The sequence below is a fragment of the Dreissena polymorpha genome, chromosome 5, assembly GCF_020536995.1.
Source record: "Dreissena polymorpha isolate Duluth1 chromosome 5, UMN_Dpol_1.0, whole genome shotgun sequence".
Lineage (NCBI taxonomy): Eukaryota > Metazoa > Mollusca > Bivalvia > Myida > Dreissenidae > Dreissena > Dreissena polymorpha.
In genome coordinates, this window is record NC_068359.1 from 77,942,920 (window position 1) to 77,966,157 (window position 23,238).

Below are 23,238 nucleotides of genomic sequence, written 5' to 3' on the forward strand. Positions count from 1 at the left end.
GAAATGATACGCCAGCTTAACAAATGCATTTTCTGTATGTGTAAATGGTTCAAAAGAAATTATACACTGGCCTATCAAATTGATTTTTTAATTGATTTTTCAATTTATTTTTAATATTTTCTGTTTTGCCGGCTTATCAAATTGATTTTGAATTTAATTGTGATTGTTTTTAAGTTGATACGCCAGCTTATCAATTTGATTTTATAATTTGTTATTATTTTCTGTTATGTTGGCTTATCAGCTTGACTTTGAAAAAAAATACCTGAATCATCAGAATAACGACTTTGTTTTACTTTTGTTTAATTTACAACCAAAATATGTCAATAAATCACATCAAAATGGCCATGAAAAAGTATATTTTCCCGTACGTATTTTGGGAATGATTGGACATTCCCTTTTTAAAATAAACACTGTTAAATTACATATCATAAAACCAGATTAGCACATTGGTTGATACCATTTCTTTTTAAAGCACTCGAGGCAATAACTAGTTATCAACAGGGGCACAGCACATATATATTAAATATATAATATATCATAAATAATATCTATAACATTAATTCCCAGCACTCTAATACCTATGTTCACAACAACCGATCAGAAAGTATCTGCAAAATTGTAATTTCTTTATTTCAACAGCAGGTTACAACTATGTCTGTAATATGGGTCGAAACAAACTATCTGGCTTTAGTAGAGGCTGACCAAGCATCAATGTAGTTCATGCCTTTATTTAATACAATCTCTTGGCACTCTACAAAATGTCTGATCACAGTGGAACTGTACTTGCACATCTGAAAAATACTGCAAATGTTATCGAACATGTATCATTGCCTTTGTTTTGTACCTGTCCAAATACTGCATGACAAATCTAAGTAATCTGATGCAAAATCATTCTGACAAATATCATTGATCATTTTAAATATCTATGGACAGCAGTATGCTCATAATCAGGGCTTTTCCTTCTTTCACTGAGGCAAATATAAATCCCTATCATATTCAACCATGTCTACTATTTTCCTAATTCTAAATCACAAATGTCCTGAGCAAGATACAATTTCCAATGATCATGTGTAATAGATGAAATACGGTATAAATATGTAGACTTGTTTTATTTATTAATTTGTAATAAAAACTTTAAAATGTTTACATTAAAATTCTAAAATACATGCATAAATTAAATGCTTACATTTAAATTATGATATTCAAGCATCATACATGAAAATAACATAGTATAAACAATTAATAGAACGAAACCAATGTAAACAAAAAAACACATAAAAGTAATTTTTTTTTTTTAATGGACCGGCTTAAGCCCCTTCCAAATTCTCATTCTATCAGCCTTAGGTAAACCCCTGGAGAGGCCTGATTATACACATCAAACTGAAAAAATTCTAAATTTAAATCAAATGATTACAACTACAAACTGATCAGTCATTCTAGGGAAACTTTTTGAAGAACCATGAAAGTGTTATGATTATACACATTTACTTCACGAAACTATATAACAGATATACCATATACTTTAAGTCAATGAAGGAACCATTGACAAAATAGGGAACCGATTTATTGAAACATTAAAGGACAATGCCATAACAATCTCCAAGAATCTATGCGTGGGGAAAAATAAATGGTACATTAAAGAAACTAACCATGTTTTAACACTTTTGTCACTGTAGCTGATAACCAGGTTTCATTTCCATCCTCATCAACCCATTTTGCCTGTACATCATCACCTTTGCTTATGTCACACTGCAAAATAATAAACTATTTTTAGTTTTATTGAAACTATTTTTTCCCTGCAAAATATATTTTATAACTAACCTTTGTTAATGCACTCCTGATTATCTACATAATAATAATAATAATAATATTAAACACACATTTCTTCCAAGAAAAAAGGAAAACATTAGGACATTTATTCAACATTGTTTTTTAGATTGGTTGCATTGAAAGCATTGTGCTTATATTGACACTCCCCAAGTCCATTTCCTGGTAAGAACTGGAACTGGGTGTCTATGGAGGAGATGAGAATGCTCTCCATGTAGGGATCAAACCCACAAACACCCGATAGCTAAGCGACCACATCCAATACACCACCTTGACCTTATGGTTATCATAACACAATAAAAGTAACCTACTTTTTTAAACTGAAATACATACAGAACATCCAAACATTAAGATGACATAAAATAAACATGAATAAATAATTTACATTTATTTTTCATTTGGCCTATATATGTTGCAACATTGTTATAAATAATACTCAAAATCACGACAAAATGTCAAGCAGTTTTGTTAGATTATGACTGGCAAGTTAAGACTCCCAATCATCTTTTGCGCAGCTGTTACTACTTTTTAAATTAAAGTATTGTCAAGTCAAACCTTTTAATACAGTATTACTGCATACTTACATTGGAGTCATTTGGTCGTTTGAGGCCTCTGTTTTCTGAAAAAAGTAATCACTTTATTTTTTTAATTAAGACTCACTTTAATTGCAATCTGAATAGAGTAACCAGCCTTTGTCACAAAGGTCAAATGCAAATTTTAAATGCTTACCTTATTATAAAACTGGTTATAATAAAAAGGGCTGTGTTTGTGAAACACTTTGCCCACTACCTCACTGCTTTGAAGCCATATATTTGACCTTAAAGGATGACCTTGACCTTTCAGCACTCAAAACATGCAGCTCTATGAGATACACATGCATGCCAAATATCATGTTGTTATCTTTAATATTGCAAAAGTTTTGACCAAGGTTAAAGTTTTGGAGAGGCACACACATACAATGACAGACACATACAATGACAGACAGACAGGCAAAAAACAATATACCCCCTATCATTCGATCCGGGGCCATTAAAAGATTTATACTGATAATTGTCTGATGTATCCTTTATATTTATAGGCATACTAGAAATGTGTCCATAGGACACGGACGCTCCGCTGATTGGCACTGGTCACAGAAATGGGTCATGCTTTTAAAGGTACACTCCAGAAAAAAAATCAAGCATGAAAATAAATAGTGTGTAAGGTAGATTTGTTTTTTGTGGACTGCATTTCTCATTACGAATATATATCAGCATATTAAATAAATCAATATCACTTTATAGCTTTTAAGTAATGCTCATGAAAAAAAGTATAAAATGTACAAAGAGAAATACACGTAACTAAAAAAATGCAATTAATAATTATGGTTCTCTGGCACTGCTCTTCCTCAATGATATCTTTCAGCCTATACAATTTCAAGTCAATATCACCAATAGTTTTCAACACGGACCAACACACAGGGGTGAATCTTAATGCCTCTTTACCATTCTTCGAAAGGCGGGTCATAAAAATGTTTTTAATAATGCACTGTTCAAGGTTAATTTGTGGCAGATTATATACTATTACAGCTAACATATTAGACAAAAAGCACTGGACAGATATAAGCAGATGATTACATACTAACCTTCCTTACCAGCCTTTATCTCATCAAGTTGCTTTTGCACCTGCTGGTACTTAGTCAGCAGCTGAGCATGCTCCAACAGAATCTTTTCATGGTCCTCCTGAATATACATTATGCATAAATAAAATACTTCAAGTATGATTTTTCAAATTTAAAACATTATGTTATGCACTAGAATGGGCAAAATTTACAAAACTTTATGTTGTGATGATGCCTTCATTAACAGAATTAAGCTACGGTGCTAGTTCGTTTTACCTGCTAGTTCATTTTACCGACAGCTGGGACAAAATATCAGTACATGTATATACTCTCCATGCCGAATACTTTGAGAAAATACACAATTTTAAAGAAATTTTTTGTTCAAGCTCAATAAAACAATTGAACAATATTGAAATGTCATACATATATGTTTCAATTATCATTACTAAATTACAAAAAGAGTGTTGAGTACCCAAAATGTGCTCTAGAAATATAATCATGAAATAATGGTGACATATTAAGATTAACACAACACAAGAGCCATAACCTCTGCCTTAAGTGCATCCAGCACAAAGTGCTCCTGAAGGTAGGCTTTTGAGAATGGATATCAAATATTAGATGCCAAGAGTCCTGTACCTTAAGAGTGAAGTACTTTTCTTTGTACTGCTCATTGTCATCACTCTGTGCGATTTCATCTTCGCTGCTCACTTCCTTAGTGTTGTTGTCCACTTCAACAAGCACCTGAAGGTCCTATACCAGAAATGATTTACATACTTTTAATGATTTGTTACATGTACTGTTAAGATTATAAAAACAATCTCTGTAAACAAATAAATCCCAATTTCAGGGAAAAAGATAATTAAACAAGAGCTGTCAGAAGACAGGAAGTCATTATGGGGAAATAACTAATCATATTCAATAAGGCCAAGGTAATATAGTCATATTCTAACTGGAATTGGACCATAATTGAAACATATTGATTGCTTATGTTTTAAAGAAGTTGAACATTATAGACGATTCTGAGTTCAGGTATATTTTCAACAATCTATTAAACAAATTTGGTAAAAGGTAATCCAAGGAATATTTGTGTGAAAATCGGGCCCAGGAGTTTAGGAGCATATATTGTTTAGGTCAAAAGTTAACGGACGGGCAGACAGACATCAACGGACAAAGGGCCATCACAAGAGCTCACTGTCACGTAGTTCACACCCAAGGATCATTTGTATAAAGTTATTAAAAAATTGGACCAGTGGCTTTGGAGGGGATGTCATTTAAGTCAATTGTTGACAGACGAATGACTGACACAGACAACAGACACATGTGATCACAAAACCACACCTTGTCACTACTAAAAACAATATGTCAATGGACTATGTAAATACTTGGGGTGGTACACTAATTTGAACATAGATTTCTAAGTTGAAGAAGGCCCATAATTCGGGTTAAATGTTTGCAAAATATAAAAGCAATATGTCAAGGGACATTTGATATTTGTGAGGAAACAGTAATACTGAACATTTACCATGGTCTAATATAGCCGTTATATGCATCTTTTGACGATTTTAAAACTTCAAAATTATAAAGCGTTGCAACGCGAAACGATTGAATAATTTGGAGAGTTCTGTTTTTGTCGTTAAATTTTGTGAAACTACGAAGATTGCTTATATAAGGTATAAAATACGATATGTATGTGTACTCGGCGGAATAGCTCAGTTTGCTAAAGCATTTTTACTTCAGGACTCTGGCAGGACTTCAGGGGTCACTGGTTTGAAACCTGGTCCGGGCAATGTTCTATTTCTTTTTTAAATTTTATTCTTGATTTTGTACTGGAGCTTTTACGATCCAATGTTTACATTTATCGATATAAAGCATTTAATGAATAAGTTAAAAAATGACGAAATCTGTGAAAAGGCCCCTTTAAATTCATATTCTATGTGGAAAAAGGGCCATCATTCTTACAAAATGCTTGAAACAGTTGTCTACTCTTGTTTATAAATTGGGGGTCATGTCGGTAAAGAAGTATGCTCAATATAAAAGCAATATGTTCAATGGACATTGAAAATATTTGAGGTGGTACGCAAACTTTAACATAGGTGTGACGCCAACGCTTACGCTCATGCCAACATGAGTAGGGTTAAATCCTTCAAAAATATTTTGTATTTAATTACATATTTGACAGACGAACTTAACACAAATAATCCAAAGAACAGTGTTTAATGGTTCTTTCTAGGCACTCCCTTATCTTTCATTTCGCTTTGGATCTGCTTTGTGTTATAAAATTCTGTGATTCAAAACATTGATTAGTTTCCGAATTCGGACTGGTACCGGATTACATTCCCAAAGTACTTACTTAAATTTAACTCAGGTTGTACATCAATAAGCACATACAGCGAATGGATATGCTATCATCTGAACGGAAATACTATCATCCGTTCATTTTTAAGAATGTTTAATAAATTATGTTATAAAAACAATAGGAATACAGTACAGTGTACATATAATAAACATGTATTTTTGACAATAGGATTTCAGATAATCAATGACTGATACATAAAATTGAATACTGGTAATATTTTATGTGCAGGACTAAATACTTACTTCGCTGACAACATTTTTGTTACTTTTAACATAACCCTCATCAATGTAGCTCTTTCTGAAATAAAAAAATATAATTATTTCGATAAGGCTTAGCAGAATAGAAGCACTTGCTAGGTAGAACCAGAGATGTGTTTTTCAGACACACAATGCCCCCTACTGCGCCGCATTGAATTATATTTTTTTTATTATATCCCTTTAAAATTATAACTTCCCTTGTGAAAATGATCTGTACTGTCAAATGATAAATAGAAATTATATCCCTTTAAAGCTTGTTATTTCCCTTGGATTTTGTTTTTGACCTTGAATGATGACCTTGACCTTTCACCACTCAAAATGTGCAGCTCCATGAGATACACATGCATGCCAAATATTAAGTTGCTATCTTCAATATTGCAAAAGTTATGACCAATGTTAAAGTTTTCAGACGGAATCACAGACAGACAGACAGACAGACAGACTGACAGTTCAACTGCTATATGCCACCCTACCGTGTCATAAAAATGTGACAGTCTCCTATCAAGATGTAAGAAACAAATAATTTAAATTTTGTTTCACCCAACTTTTCAAGAGTTCAGATAATCATCAAACCAATTCTAGTACATAAAAGACAAAATGAGATTTCAATCATCCTTTTAACATGTATCATGCTAACCAATAATACCAAGAAATTAGTGTCCTACAATTATAGTAAGTTCATGCATAAGCGACAAACATGCAGATGAAGCAGCTTCTTTAAATTGAGATGTTTGAATTGTAATTTATAATGAAACACGTTTAAGTATGAACTGCAGTTCTTCATTAATTTACAATCTTAAAGTATTGTGAAATGCTGGGAGTTTATGAATTCAAAATATCAGTCCTTTTTTTAAACATTTTGGAGAAATGCCACACTGCAATTCTGGAAGTCATGAAATTTCCTATTTTGGGAACACAAATTAATTGTGAAAATGGCTCATAAAAATGGTGTTACTGAGATTTCAAATATGCTTGATATATATATATATATATATATATATATATATATATATATATATATATATATATATATATATATATATATATATATATTGATAAAAAATGACTTATTGTAACCCCCAAAAAATTCTCACCAAAAAAAATATATTAACATTTCTGTTTGTGACTACTATATACACTTTACTAATGGGAACAGTGTCCTGTTATCAGCTTTTTCAAGGTTGATAAAAGCAAGGCTAAAAAGAAGTAACATTCCAGTAATGCATAATTTTTGGATATAAGCAGGAACAAAAAAAATGCAACTTCTAGTTACAATTTGTTGCAAGTCTGAATTGGGATTTTTTTTTTAATTTTGAAAAAAAAACAAAAAACATTTTGATTGGGAATAGGGCCCATATTCAGACCTGATGCGTAAGGCGAAATAGGCCTGAATACTTACACGTGTTTTCTGAACTCCTTCTGTCCAGTATGGAGTAGAGTTGTCAGACATTTTCGTATGAGTTCCATGCTGTTTATTCTCATGAGCGGTCGGAAAAACTTCTCTGACAGATTTTCATTTTTGTCACTGGCCTGCACAAACATGGACCAGACATCTTCAGGAAGCTGGGCTAGGTTCAAATGTTGTTGGTAGCCAGCTGACAGGCGCCTTCTATCCTCGGCTGAGGTCTTCCCGCGCTGCAAAATAAACATTTATATTTTTAACCCAATACACCAATACAAAATTAATCTGCAACATAAATACAGACAAGAACATCACAATTCTTACGCCTCTGGGAAGCTGATCAGGCAAAGTAAAATAAGATTTCCAAAATAATTCAGCACCTACACAGAACATGTGTATTTTACTTTCTTTCACAGAACACCATTGCCGATAATGATAGGCCTTAATGACACTTTGAAAATGTCCACAAATCTTCTACAAAGCTCCACTCCTTACATATTTTTATATTTTCCAAGGAAAAGTTAAGTTCAATAAAAGTGATTTTAGAACCTATTCGCCTGGTCAAAAGGTATATTATTTCCCATGTAAACTTTATTTGGACACAAGTTAGAAGAATTTGCATAATGCCTAGCTATTTATTACCGATATTGAGCATATTCATTAATATAATTCATCACTTCCCGCAATTTATTCTATGACTAAAATTGTTATCATGCTTACTGCCCCAAATCTTGTCTTAAAGTAATATCTCTTGTTTTTGAGGCCAAAATAAGGCCCCATTTCACCAGGATCAAAAAGGATTTATTTTTCCCTATTTAAGGTAAAAACAGGGGATGTGTTTGTGAAACACTATGTCCCCTTTTGAGTGATTTTGACCCATAAATTTGACCTTTGACCTTGTAGGATGACCTTGACCTTTCACCACTCAAAATGTGCAGCTCCATGAGATACACATGCATGCCAAATATCAAGTTGCTATCTTCAATATTGCAAAAGTTATGGCCAATGTTAAATTTTGTTCAAACACAAACACAAAAAAAGGACATAGAAAATATTTGAGGTGGAACGCAAACTTTAAGATTCCAACACTCACGGTAACACCCACGCCGGGGTTAGCAGGATAGCTCCACTATATATATATATATAGTCAAGCTAAAAACAAACAATTCGACCAGACTCCTTTTCCAAAAAAAAAACACTAGAAAAACCCCTGTCATAGACTATGGTTAAAAGGAAAGTGAACTAAACAGATGATGTCTTGTTCTCTAGGCTTTGGTTTAACTTCCCCATATTTGGAAAAATGATTTCCCATGATTATTTTTATTAAATAAAACCCAATGTGAGCAAACATTTGAATTTCAGAAGACAAGATATATTTTTATGACTGGCAGATGGCAATATGGGTTTTCCTCCTAATACTATTTCTGATGATTTATTATTTCTAATTAAAAATATCATTTTATACAGTATAATACCTTGCTCCTGAATACAACGACCAGACCATCCTTCCACTCATTAATCTGCCTCTTCGTCATATGGTCCGACGGACGGCAATGTCGCATGAGCCGCACTTTGTCCAGGAATGTTAGTTGCTTTCGACCCTCTTGAAGCACCGCATTGTGCTGGAATCCTATGGACAGGGCTGTTGTCTGGGGCAGTTCCCTGTACAGGTTTACCTGCACTGTCTCCCTGTCCAGGGTCCCACGAGCATGCAGGGTCAGCAGCGCCTCCCGCGTGTGGTTGCCACCCAGGACTTCAACCTTGCTTCCACCTTCACGATCTAAATGGCTGTTGTCATCTTCTGGGCCCACCATTCTAACAAGCGTTACAATCTGCCCAATGGGGTTCGATACAAAGGAATCCGTCAAAAAGCTGACATGATCATGGTTGATTACACTTACTGCTCTTGAAGGATGCGGCGGGATCAGGTTTTTCACATGGACATCAATTTTTCCTGAAAAATATTTTTTAAAGAAATTAAATAATTATAATGATAAATAATCAAAACTGGTAAATAAATTTATTATTACACATACCACAACACTTATGTTTCCCTTTTTCAAATGCAGATGTTTAAAGGTGACATTAATGTGAGCGCAACGTTTTTTCCATGTATTTCATTTATAAAATTGGCAGAGCTATTGTAAATTTGAATAAAAAGAAGATAGTTCACTTAATTTGTGAAAGTGTTGGATACAGAAGTCCAGATAACATGTGTATTTGCATTCATATTATAATTCATGACAAATTCCTAAATACACATGAATTATTTTTTAATTTATAATTTTTTAATTATCTGGAGCTCTGGTTGGATATTGAAGATTTTATACGCCAATTGTTGCATTTTCAGAAGTTAAACAACCAAACAGGGAGTAAATTACTTTAATTGACTTTCTTTTATGATAGCCATATTAGACATTCAACAAAAATTATAAAGAATTACTATAAATGAGAAATTTTATATAATGGAAAAATTTCATTCATGTTGTGTGCCAATACAGAAATTGGATATAGACAAGGTAAAACAATCACTCACGCTTTTTTCAAGATACAACTCAAACAAGACTTTTGCCAAGCAATAAAAGTCCCCTACCCAGGATCCACCATTTTCAGCAATATTTCTAGTCTATTTGTTGCCATAGCAACCAGAATTCTTGACATAGGAATAAAATGAAATGAGGTGCATAATCTCCATATTGCCATCTGTCTATGACTCAAGTTTCATGAAAAAATATGACAAACTTTTAAAGTTATTGCAGGCTCCAGAAAAGTGTGACAGACTGAGGGACAGAGCGCAAACCGTAAGTCCCTATCCGGTTTCATCGATAGGGGACTAATAATAGCATTTAAGGGTTACACAAGAATTGCTTAAGTCATTCCTATAAACATTTACTTCAACAGGAAACCTGTTACCATGGCGAAGGCCAACACCTGGGTCAGTAAGCAAGCCTGCTTGTCAAGCTAATGAAATACACATAATGTATAGGATAACCTTAATTGAATACTAAAAAGAAGAGAAAAAAATATGAAGAGAATTAATTTGTGCACATTTTTATATCTTACCTATAAAATGGTCCTTCATAATCTTGTCATGCACACCTGAAAAAAATATTATAACAAGAGTGCCAAACTGTCACAAAATACGCCCGTTCAAAGGTTTTGGACACCATGCTCAATGCTTGAAATGCGTTAAGTGACCTCGAGACCTAGTTATTGACCCGGCATGACCCATATTTGAACTTGACCTAGATATCATTTAGATGTAACATCTGACCAAGTTTGGTAAAGATCGGATGAATACAATTTGAAATAGAGTCTGGACAAAGTGGCCCCTTTGAAAATGCACTTATTGACCCTATGACCTAGTTTTTGACCCGGCATGACACATATTCGAACTTGGCCTAGATATCAACTAGATGCAACTGCTGACCAAGTTTGGTGAAGATCGGATGAATACAATTTGAATTAGAGTCCGGACAACAGGTTTTGGACACCATGCTCAATGCTTGAAATGCGTTAAGTGACCTCGAGACCTAGTTATTGACCCGGCATGACCCATATTTGAACTTGACCTAGATATCATTTAGATGTAACATCTGACCAAGTTTGGTGAAGATCGGATGAATACAATTTGAAATAGAGTCCGGACAAAGTGGCCCCTTTGAAAATGCACTTATTGACCCTATGACCTAGTTTTTGACCCGGCATGACCCATATTCGAACTTGGCCTAGATATCAACTAGATGCAACTGCTGACCAAGTTTGGTGAAGATCGGATGAATACAATTTGAATTAGAGTCCGGACAACAGGTTTTGGACACCATGCTCAATGCTTGAAATGCGTTAAGTGACCTCGAGACCTAGTTATTGACCCGGCATGACCCATATTTGAACTTGACCTAGATATCATTTAGATGTAACATCTGACCAAGTTTGGTGAAGATCGGATGAATACAATTTGAATTAGAGTCCGGACAAAGTGGCCCCTTTGAAAATGCACTTATTGACCCTATGACCTAGTTTTTGACCCGGCATGACCCATATTCGAACTTGGCCTAGATATCAACTAGATGCAACTGCTGACCAAGTTTGGTGAAGATCGGATGAATACAATTTGAATTAGAGTCCGGACAAAGTGATGCCTTCCGCCCGCCGCCCGCCGCCCGCCCGCCCGCCGCCAAGGGGTTTCACATAATACGTCCCGTATTTTATACGGGCGTATAAAAACAAGGTACTAAAAGTAAATTCAAATAATTGACACCCCTGCCAAACATAAATAAATGCAAATAAATTGACATTTTATTTAAAAGTAACTGGGACACAGCTCTGGGCCAACAAAATAGGGTGGATTTTGATAGGTACATAAGCTTAAATAATTTGATAACCATCACAGTACAATAATTTAACTTTCAATGTCTTTTTTCCTGGATGTCAATTGCAGTATACCTGAAAGACCGATGCATGATGTTTTCTTACACTCAGCAACACCATCAAAACCTGTAAGAAAAAATGGCAACTAAAAAAACTGGAAAATTCTCCAGACACTAACAGCACATTTTGAGAATATAAAACTAATAGCCAACTATTAATTCACGTTTATGATTTAACACATCAAGTTTTCTGCTTCTCATATTTGACATTTTCACCCTAAAATTAAAAGATACCTGTTAAAATCCAAATTTCCAACAGAATGACAATCTTTTTAACAAAGGAATAGAAAACAAGAAATGTGTCCACACGACACGGATGCCCCCAACTGTAACTTTGTCACTAAATAAAAGCATAATTGTGTTAATGTTTTTGAGACATACATCGACACACTTAGTGACCCCGTGACCAAGTTTTTGGCCAGGCACGGCCCATGTTGGAACTTGGTCTAGAGATCATCTAGATAAAACTTGTGACCAAGTTTGGTGAAGAAACAATGAAAAGTACTTGCATTAGAGAGCGGACACCATGCTGAATGTTTAAAACGCATGACCTAGTTTTCAGCCGGGCATGGACCATGTTTGAACTTTGCCTAGAGATCATCTAGATAAAACTTGTAACCAAGTTAACTGAAGATCGGATGAAAACTACTTGAAATAGAGAGCGGACACCCTGCTGAATGTTTAAAACGCACTAAGTGACTTCCTTACCTAGTTTTGACCCTGTGATGTAGTTTTTGGGCCTGCATGGCCCATATTCGAACATGGTCTAAACATTATCTAGATAAACATGTGGCCAAGTTTGGCAAAGATCGGATTTAAACTTCTTGAATGAGAGAGCGGACACCATGCTGAATGTTTAAAAAGCACTAAGTGACCTAGTTTTTTGACCGGCACGGCCCATGTTTAAACTTGGCCTAGACATTATCTAGATACAACTTTTGACTAAGTTTGGTGAAGATTGGATGAGAACAACTTGAATTAGAGAGAGGACACCAAAAGTGTGACTGACGGACAGACAGCCAGACCGACAGTTCAAAAATTATACACCGTTTGTAGAGGGCATAAAAAGGGGGTCAAAGCACTTTTAACAAAGATTTTCTGTTTTACAATCCCTACTTTCTACGTCAAATTTCATAAAATAAAGCAAGGGGCAAAACCCAAGTATCGGAAATATGAGCTTGAAAGTCTAAGTGTCACCTTGACCTTAGAGATGATTTAACTGTCACTATTTTTTATATTCAATACCAGAGTATATGAATTGCACATCATATGTTTATATGCACCTAAAGAGGATCTCTGACAAATTCAATATAAAAATAAATGGTACAGGAACTTAAATACCATGGAGACAGACTAAAAACTTTAAATAAGTATATACTTAACAGGGCTTTTCACCTTATATTAACTTATATAACAGGGGCCGAAATTCAGAAAAACCACAGCAACACAAATTGGTGAGCAAATCGAATAAATTATTGATTAAAGCACAGGGGCGCCCTGGCGCTTTAAGTGCCTGTCCAGGGCTTTTTTTCCTTATTTATGAGTGGCCGTGGAAGGACATTTCACAATTTTGAAAAGGACAATTCACAAACCTAACATGGCCGTGAATTTTTACAAAATGGGCCGTTTTTCACAATTTTAATAATTTCACGACTCGGTTTTTCACAATTTTAAGAAGTTCGCGACTCAATTTTTCACTATTTTGAAAAGTTCGCGACTCAATTTGTCACAATTTTGAAAAGATTGCAACTCATGTTTTCACAATTTTGAAAAGTTCGCGACTCATTTTTTCACAAAGTAAGGGGGCCAGGGCCGCTTCACAAAGTCAGGAAAAAAAGCCCTGCTGTCTCTATAGTGTTAACAGGCTAAATATTAAAACGCACACAGACAAAAGGCCATCACAAAAAGTCACCTTGGAATTTGTTCTCAGGTGAGCTTAAAATCTCAAATTTCTCATAAATATTAGAGAAACAGAATAACTCACCAGAGTCATCAGTTGAATCTGTTGTAGATTCTGCATGACTATCAGTAGTGCAAGCGCTCTCGGACTCACTGGAAACCTCAGAGTCAGATGGACTTTGTGGTGGTGGAGAACACACTTAAATATATTATACAGAAGTATGAGAATAACCTCCTATACCAGGATTCATCATTTAGTTTTTCAGAGAAAACTGATTGAAACACTGAATCATACTCCACCTACTGCTCAATACCTAAATACCCGTAACAGCAACACGCAATTCAATTTATTGGATGGACAAAATAAATTTAGAAAAGCATATCCACAGTCAAACAGGTCACTGAACAGTAAAAAAGAAAACCCCTGTTTCAGGGTGAATAGCATTATTTGTTACAGCAATTAAATAACTTACCAAGTGAATTCCAACGTGCAACGAATTTAGTTCTAGATGCCACCCCATCTTTCTTTGGCAAAGGTGACATAGATCGTGTCACCTCAGATCCCTCGTCATCAAAATTCTCCAAATTTAGGGACACGAGTGTCTGGCAACAAAGCAGAATCTGAAATTTAAACAAGAGATGTTGTATATCTGCGCTCAGAATCCAGTGTGTACAATGTATGCAGGTCTTCTATTTTTAGGTATGTTTGAAGTCCAAAAAAAAGTATAAAAGGGGAACATAATTCTTACAAAATGCTTGATACCAGGGGGTTTTCAGCACTGTCTGCGCCCAGGCCTTTTTGGGAAAGTACCTAGCAAAATGGGATTTTTCGAGTCGCAAAAATCTTCCAAATTGGGAAGAATTTAATCGACAAAAGCATTATTTGGGCAGGGGTTTTTCCAGCCATTTTGGATAAAAATCATATAAATTATGGTTATATATTTTGTAGGCTGTTGGCTTACGTCAAGGGAGGTAATCTCGCCAATTTTATTTTCCCTGTTAATAGATGATTTCGAGTTATTTCTACAACAAGATACAAATTGTGGTTTAGAATTGAATGATATTATCTTGATATTGTTGCTATTTGCCGATGATATGGTAATTCTTGGTAACTCGCCTGAAGAGATTAACAGAAGTTTAATTTTATTACATAGTTATTGTACTAAATGGAGTCTAGATGTTAATGAAGACAAAACGAAAGTTATGGTTTTTAGAAAAAGAGGCGGACTGTTGCAATCAGAGAATTTTGTATATAATGGCTCCCCACTGGAAGTGTTAAATGATTATAATTATTTAGGAACAGTTTTCAATTATACTGGTAATTTTGCACTGAACCAAGAACAACTAGTGGGTAAAGCTCTTAAAGCTTTGAATGTTTTATTGATTAAGTGTAACAAATATAAATTGAAGCCAAAACTACTTTGTCAATTGTTTGACTCTTTTGTTGAATCTACCTTATGTTATGCGGCAGAGATTTGGGGCTACGGTAAATCTAAAGTTATTGAAAGGGTTCACCTAAAGTTTTGTAAAAGGATACTTAATGTAAATATCAGAACTTCAAATGCTGCTGTATATGGCGAATCGGCACGTTACCCATTGTATATTGTCAGATATGTTAAGATAATTAAATATTTGTTTCGTTTACTTCAAACTGACAATATTATTCTCAAAGAAGTGTATAATATTGTAGTGAGCTGGTTTTAAGTACAAAAATTGTTAACCTTTTAAATACTTGTGTGAACAGTGACATTCGGTTGGTCTGGTGTTTTTACAAACATAATAAGTAGAATATGCATATGAATCTGATAATACACAGACCCACTAACATATAAATCAAACCATGTTTGTAATTTACCATTTTTGACCAAGAATCCTGCCACTGTTCTTTCTTGTAAAGTTGACTTCAAAACGGTCTGCTCGTAAACACACTTTTACTTCAATTATCTATGTTTAACACTGAATGTTTATAGCTTAAAATAACTCTCCGTGAAAGTTGAGTACACATGTTTCGCGAATCCATGCTTGTTATACGTATATCTTCATTATTTGTATTGTTATTTGAAATGTTCAGTAGTAATCGGCATGTGATTTTTCCAATCGCACATTCTCGGCCCTTTCCGTCAAACATCGGATAAGTACCTCGAAGGAGATAGTATGAATACACATTTCGGAAGCGGTATTGCGGTCTACCTACGCGGGTCTACGCGAATCAAAATTACATAGTAAAAACAAACATGGCCGGTTTTGCGAGTTGTTTACATTTTGCAAAGATGAAAATGGGGATTTTCTATGCTCTGAAGCCAGAGCAAGTACAAACTCTACAGGAATTATGGACGCCATCGTTGTTATTGTTTTTGTTGTTGTAACATTCTTAGAATGGTATCACGTGGGCGGGCTACTTTCAACCCGTATTTCTCCCGAGTCCGATTATGATAATCTGCGAGGGGTACCGAATGGTGATTTTTCCACTGTCCGCCATCTTGGAATGTCGACTTGTGGGTAATTTTTGCATAGCAACACACAGCGGTGTAAACATAAATCTCACCGGCGCTATATTTAAGCTTTAGGTAAGAAAGCTGTACTATTTTTAGCGGACATAAGGTCATTATTTAGTTCATATAGTCTGTTTTAAATTGTTTTGTCATTTAAAGTCTATTTTATTATTTATGAGTGTTAAGCGTGCGAGCGTTCCATAATTGGTCACGGCAGTTATTGTGACCCGTTTTTGGTCACACTATGACCAATATTTGGTCACAGTGACCAACTTCTGGTCACAGTGACCAATTTCTGGTCACAAGTGGAACGCCGCGGCTATATAAAGTGACCAAATTTTGGTCACAAGATTCATCGTGTCGCTCATCTCGCGGTGTTCGGACGTATTCTTCGCACCTCGGCATTTTCGTTGCGTTAGGTTAGGTCGTGAAATTAAGCGGATTATCTTGGAAATATTGGATTAAATAATAAAATTGGATTAATAGTAAAATTAATTTGGAAATAATAAATCAAATTTAGGGTCTAATAAGATCTTCTATTTGAAGGCGAAAAGTGGAGTTAAATAAAAACGTAATTAGCGTTAAAGTGCTTCAGTGCAAGAAGGAAAATTATCTAATTAATTAATGGGATATAATTAAATCTAAGTGTTTAATTTAAAAGCAAGTGCTCCAGTGTTAGAAGGAAAGGTGATATTTAAGTGATTATTGTGTGGATAAAATCGGTAGAATCAGGGAAAAAGAAGGGCTACGGAAAAGTAGTAAGTCTATAGCGTAGTACGCCAACCTTTTCTAAAAGAATCTAGCCAATTTAACATTTAAAAGATAATAACGCCAATTTCAATAGTTTTTCATTAGAGTGTGCTTTTAAAGTTTTAACAATAGAAAACAGTATAATACATGGTTTTTTATCAATTCAATATTGTATTCAGTTAATCAACATACAATATTTTTCCAAGAAAAGCTATTTGATAAGAAAATAAGATACAGAATAAGCGCTTTAAGTGTAATGCAAAAAGACCCTCTACAGTATAAAAACCTACGCTCATTAAGATTAGAGATCGCGTAACAATTAACACTTGCAATTTGCAATTGTCGCGAAAACAGGGACCCTCTGTTTACTACCAATTATCGGACTACCAATTAAGCGCCCAAAGACCCCTATTAGGCTAAGACCAATTAGAAGTAGATACCATTTACTATTCGACTACTCGCGAATCATTCATCAAACCGCTAATAACTGAAAATAAACTAACTAGAACGCGAAAACAGGGACCATCTGTTTACTACTAATTACCGCTGTACTAAGTAACAGATCAAAAGGGCCCTATTTAGTTCTCAATTAAGACCTATTAGACTACTCGCGAAGTCCCTATCAAACCGCAAATAATTGATAGATAATTAACTACTCGCAAGTAAAGAACAAAGAATTTTCCTCAATCAACTTAAATCCGAACACTGCGCGAGCGGCGAAATCGCAAACATAAGTACCCAATTGCTTCTTTCCATTACATACAAACAGCTTAAGGAAAACAAGACTGAGATTTTACAAGGGAAATAATAATTAAGATAAACTTAAGAAAAACGACTACCGTACACGTATTATTCTAAATCAAACCTTACCGCACTTCCTATCATTACTATGTCCGGGCCATTTAAGAAAGTTCTCAGGAGAATGAAGAGGTCGTTCTCCAGTAAGGAAACCTCAATGACGGAAACCCCTAAAATCAAGCGCGCAATGTTCCGCCCCGGGGACATCTCAATTGACTCCGAGTCTGGCGCTCCGTATTCAGCGACGCGTATTACCGATGACACCTCAATAACCCCAGTCGTCCCTGTAACCGTGACTCCCCAGACAATTAATGACAATATGACCAAAACCCCATCGACCACGAAGCAGACTACTCCCCCTGCCAACGGGCCATCATGCTCCCAAACCCATAAACATGCCCCGACAATATGGCTTACCTTTTGCCTTACCACTGTCGCGGTGATCTTCCCGCGAGAGAAGGCTAAGGCAATAGGGGAAGCCTTTATCAAACTGCTAGGCTCTGAGAGAGTAAGACCCCTAAAAGAGTCCAAAGCTGGTCTCCTCTTCAAAATTAGGGACGACGCACTCAACCAAGCTAAACATTTCTCCTTTGATAGATTTGACTTCAAGCTAATTGCTCAAACTAAACTTGCAAGGGGTGTCATCCAGGTTCCCAAAAACGCGGATATAGACAAATTAAAAAACGATCTAAAAAACAAATCCAATGTAGAAGCAGTCCATAGTGGTCTTAAAAACAATGTCATTACGGTCACATTCAAGACGGAAAACACCCCAACAAATATACTAGGCCACAACGTTAAGCCCGCGCTCCTAGCAACTCTTCGATGCTTTAAATGCCAGATGTTCGGCCATGCGTCCAATGTTTGTAACAATAACGCGAAGTGCCCACATTGCGCGGGGAATCATTCGCACGCGTCGTGCAATACCAGGCACGCTAGGAAATGCGCAAACTGTGGCGGCGGGCACAGCGCGGCGTATAAGGGGTGTCCGATCTATCTCAAATACCAATCTACTATCAACAGCAAAAACTTAAAGGTTACCAATCAATACATCAATAACCTTCAAGCTATAAATAAGCGACCCAATCTTGCCCAAATAGCTAAACAGTTAGTTGGTAAATCTGAAACAGAAATTTTGTCCATACTCAAATACAAATTCCCCGAAAATGAGGCGCAATATAATATTGAGCATACCACTCCTACTCCGCCCGAACAACCGGCATCAACATCAACCACAAATAATGTAGCCACAAACAATGTTGAACATACATTCCGCCATCAGCAACAACAGCAGCATAAGCTACCCTCCAGCTCACAAACTTCAGATCACCCTAAAAAAATGCTCAATCCTATACCATCACCGCAACAAACAAGGCAACAACAACAACCTAGGCAACAACGCCATCATCAGCAACGACACAGGATATCCGACCACCCCGCGTATTCTCCCTTCATTATACATAGAAACCGGCTACGCATGGCCCGTAACAGCTCGACCCCGATCATGCGCCATAGCCTCCGCAAAGGACACGCGATTGCACCGCCGTTTCCGGTCTTCTTTCGCCACGCGTACGGAATATATTAAGTTAATCCAGTAGCCTTAAGCCCGTACGTTAGGTCAATTTAACACACCAAACCCCAAATGTCTGCGACAGTTCATACTCATAATATAAACAGTCTTACAATTATGTCGTGGAACGCCCGAGGGGTTACTCATAACTCAAATGCAAAAATGTACGAGCTTCAAAATTATGTTAATAACAACGAAGTGCATGTAGTATGTCTCCAGGAAACGAACTACAAAAGTAGTCACAGACAAGTACATTTAAAAGGATATCAAGAACCTGTGAGAGGTGAACAAAGAGAAAAACTTATAGGCACTGGGGTAGCAATATATGTAAAATCGGGCATTTCATTTACTAAAATAAACATTGATCAAGATTGCCCTATTGAATCGTGTGCCCTCACACTGTACTTGACTAAGCACCAATCATTCCGCATTCAATGCGTATATGCTCAAACTAAAGATAATACGTGTAAAAATTATGCAAAAATATTCCATTCAGTTGAACATAGAAAGAATAATATTATTGTTGGCGATTTCAATCTAAAACACCCCTGCTGGAACCCCGAGGGTGATCCACGATGCGACGATAACTCTGAAAATCTCTTTAAATTAATTAACAATAACAGCATAAACTTCCTTAACGACGGTCAAATAACGAGATTGTCTGATCGCGAAGATCAACCCGACAGCGCGATCGATCTAGCTCTTACCTCAGCCCATCTTCAAGCTATAAGCGATTTCAATGTCATTGACGACTCGTTTGGAAGTGACCATCTTCCAATCATAATAAACATTAAGACAAGAATAGAGAATACCCTTCCGTCCACACAACACAAATGGAAAATACACAAAGCCACACCTGAACAATGGAACAACTTTAAAACTCAGTGTAATAATGAGTTCCTTCCTTATGTAGATAATACTGACACCAACTCTTACTTTAAATCCTATATAACAAAACTTAAAACTGCGCTTGATAACTCAATCCCTGTAAGCAAAACACCTAAAAAACTCAAACGGTCTGTACCATGGTGGAATCAAGAATGCACAGACGCCATTAAATATCGTGAAAAATGTAGGAGAAAATGTATCCGAATCAGAACCGGACCTAAGTATGACAAATATAGGGAAGCCCGCAAAAGTGCTAAACAAGTATTAAAAAAGGCAAAATTAGAAAGCTGGAACGAATTCTGTAATAATCTCTCACATAAAACAACTAGCAAAGAACTATGGGATCAAGTTAAGCGCATGCAAGGCAGACCCCCTACTAATACACCTATCTTTCGGGTTAACAACGAAGTTCTTGTATCTAACGCTGATAAAGCTTCTGCCCTGGTAAAACATTATCAAAAAGTAAGCAGTGACGAAGGATACTCTGAAACGTTTATTGCAAAGAAAATTAAAACAAAAAATGAATTTCCTGTCTGGTTACAATCTCTTACCGAGGAAAAAACTCACAAGTACAATGCTCCTTTTAGCCTGTTCGAGCTCGAATCAGCTCTCCTTACATGCAAAAACGGCGCGCCGGGCGACGATTACATCCATTATAAGATACTTAAACAACTTCCACTCTCGGGGAAACAAGAATTACTTGCCCTTTATAATAAATCATGGTCTGAAGGTACTCTTCCTGATGAATGGCACGAGGCCACAATAATTCCGATCCTTAAAATCAATAAGCCTAAAGACTCTCCAGCCTCATATCGGCCGATCTCTTTAACCTCTACGTTCACCAAACTAATGCAGAAAATGATAAAACCGAGACTCTGCGCGTATCTAGAAAAACATAACAAAATTTCAGAAGTCCAATCGGGCTGTAGATCTAACCACTCTTGCGAAGATCATTTAGTACGCCTTGAAGCTGATATTAAAAGAGCCCAAAATCTTGGTCAAACCGTAGCAGCCGTATTTTTAGACCTCACAGCCGCATTCGATAAACTATGGAACGAAAACGCCATTAAAACACTTAATACTTTAGGAATAGAGGGTAAAATGCTCAACTGGCTTGCAGCTTTTCTTACAACGCGTAAAATAAAAGTGAGACTGCATGACGCGACATCAGAATCAGTTGAGACTATAAACGGCTGTCCCCAAGGTAGTGTTCCTATCTCCAATATTATTTTCCGTGACTATGAACACCCTAGACAGAGAAATTAAGGCACATAATTCACAAAATAACACTGATCTAATCAATTTATCACTTTTTGTAGACGATAGTGCAATATGGACCACATCTAAATCACCGAATCTAGCAATTACTAAAATCCAAAAAGCCCTAACTGCAATAGAAAACTGGAGCGCATCGTATGGCTTCCAAATAAATCCCACAAAAACCCAAGCAATCTTATTCCCTGCCAGTGCACAAAAAGTAGCGGCCAATGCACGTAAAGCAACTCGATCTAAGAAAACCCCTAACCCCCCACAACTTACTCTATGTGGTGCTCCTCTTCCGCTTCTTGACAACATTACTTTTTTGGGTATGACATTTGACAAATATTTAACATGGAAAGACCACATCCTTAAACTAGTTGTACGCTGCCAAAAGGACCTCAACTTTCTAAAATGCATCCAAAGAAACAACTGGGGTACGGATAAAAAAGCCCTTATGCGTATCTATAAAGCCACTATCTGGGCAAAAATAAACTACGGAAGCATTGCGTACAATTCAGCCAGTGAAACATTACTCAATAAATTACAAGTAATCCAAAATACGGCACTTAAAATTATAACTGGTACACGTAAATCTACAAGCACCGTTCTGTTGCACGCTGAATGTGGAATGATAGAACTGGGTCAACAAAGGCAAATTAACCAACTAAAATACCGCGCGCGCACGCTATCTATGGGACCACACCTCCCAATTAACCTTAGTGTTACTGAAGACCCGGCCTACCAAAAAAGGAAAAAGAAGAGTGGTCTCCCGTACGCGCAGAACGTGCTCGAGCTAGGAAATTATTATGAGACTATTGACATTAAAACTCAGGAACCTACTTACTTTAGCTTAAGAAATCTATCAAAACCAAATATTGACTTACATCTGACAACATTAATTAAAAAATCCGACAACGACCCAAACAGTGGCTCTATAGCTCAAAACTATGTAACAGATAAATATGGGGATTACACCCAGATTTTCACTGACGGTAGCAAAAATGAGGAACTTGAAATAGCAGGCGCGGCTTTTGTAGTGTATCAACCCAAAAATGTCATTATACATGAGTGCAAGGTAAAATACAATAAAGAACTGTCTATATTTGCTTGCGAACTAGCTATAATAAACAGCGCCATAAAGTGGCTTAATGAACTTGAAACCCACGAACGCTCAAACTACGCGATATTAACCGACTCTCTCAGCGCCTTACAAGCACTTAATGCAGGATCATCGAAAACGCGTCCCGACCTTATATGTGCAACATTAAAGGGAATCACAAAACTAGCAAACAACAATATCACTCTCCAATTCGTATGGATCCCGAGTCACGTAGGCATTCCGGGTAACGAACACGCTGACCAACTTGCCAGAATAGGTTCCCATGAAGGTCTACCCTCTGATTTAAAGCCAAGCGCGCGCGAACTAATTGCAATCATTAACCAAAAAGGGTATAATGAACAGGATCACAAATGGTCAATTTACTGCGCCGATCATAATTTACCGATATTAACCAACCCTAGCCATAAGATTAACATCTATAGTCCCATTAAAAGGGAGGACAGGGCTTACTCGCGCATGCGCCTAAGGGTGACCAGATTGCACGGCGACTATTACAAAACTGTCCTCTGCCCCCAGTGCAACATTCATAACACGTTTGAACATCTTTTCTTTATATGCCCTAAACACGATGAACAGAGACTAGAACTAA

At 36.2% G+C, this 23,238-nt stretch overlaps 1 protein-coding gene across 1 annotated transcript; it reads right to left on the reverse strand.

The window, feature by feature from the left end:
• Nucleotides 1–367: 367 nt before the first annotated feature.
• Nucleotides 368–14,410, reverse strand: LOC127882458 (uncharacterized). The gene is made up of 12 exons (XM_052431097.1): nt 14,245–14,410; nt 13,857–13,970; nt 11,889–11,939; nt 10,506–10,541; nt 8,918–9,396; nt 7,440–7,675; nt 6,026–6,080; nt 4,064–4,177; nt 3,452–3,548; nt 2,412–2,446; nt 1,650–1,749; nt 368–791 (listed from the first exon to the last, which is right to left on the reverse strand). The coding sequence occupies exons 1-12, from the start codon at nt 14,312–14,314 to the stop codon at nt 727–729; spliced, it is 1,452 nt and encodes a 483-aa protein (XP_052287057.1). The 5' UTR covers nt 14,315–14,410; the 3' UTR covers nt 368–726.
• Between the last annotated feature and the right edge of the window lie 8,828 nt (nt 14,411–23,238).

What these genes read in the sequence shown, in the direction of transcription:
- LOC127882458 (XM_052431097.1), bottom strand. Translation starts at nt 14,314, where the DNA reads ATGTCACCTTTGCCAAAGAAAGATGGGGTGGCATCTAGAACTAAATTC. An exon ending in GATAAAGGCTGGTAAGGAAG is followed by an intron (nt 2,447 to 3,451) that starts GTTAGTATGTAA and finishes TACTTTTTTCAG; the next exon opens with AAAACAGAGGCCTCAAACGA. An exon ending in AACGACCAAATGACTCCAAT is followed by an intron (nt 1,750 to 2,411) that starts GTAAGTATGCAG and finishes ATTATTTTGCAG; the next exon opens with TGTGACATAAGCAAAGGTGA.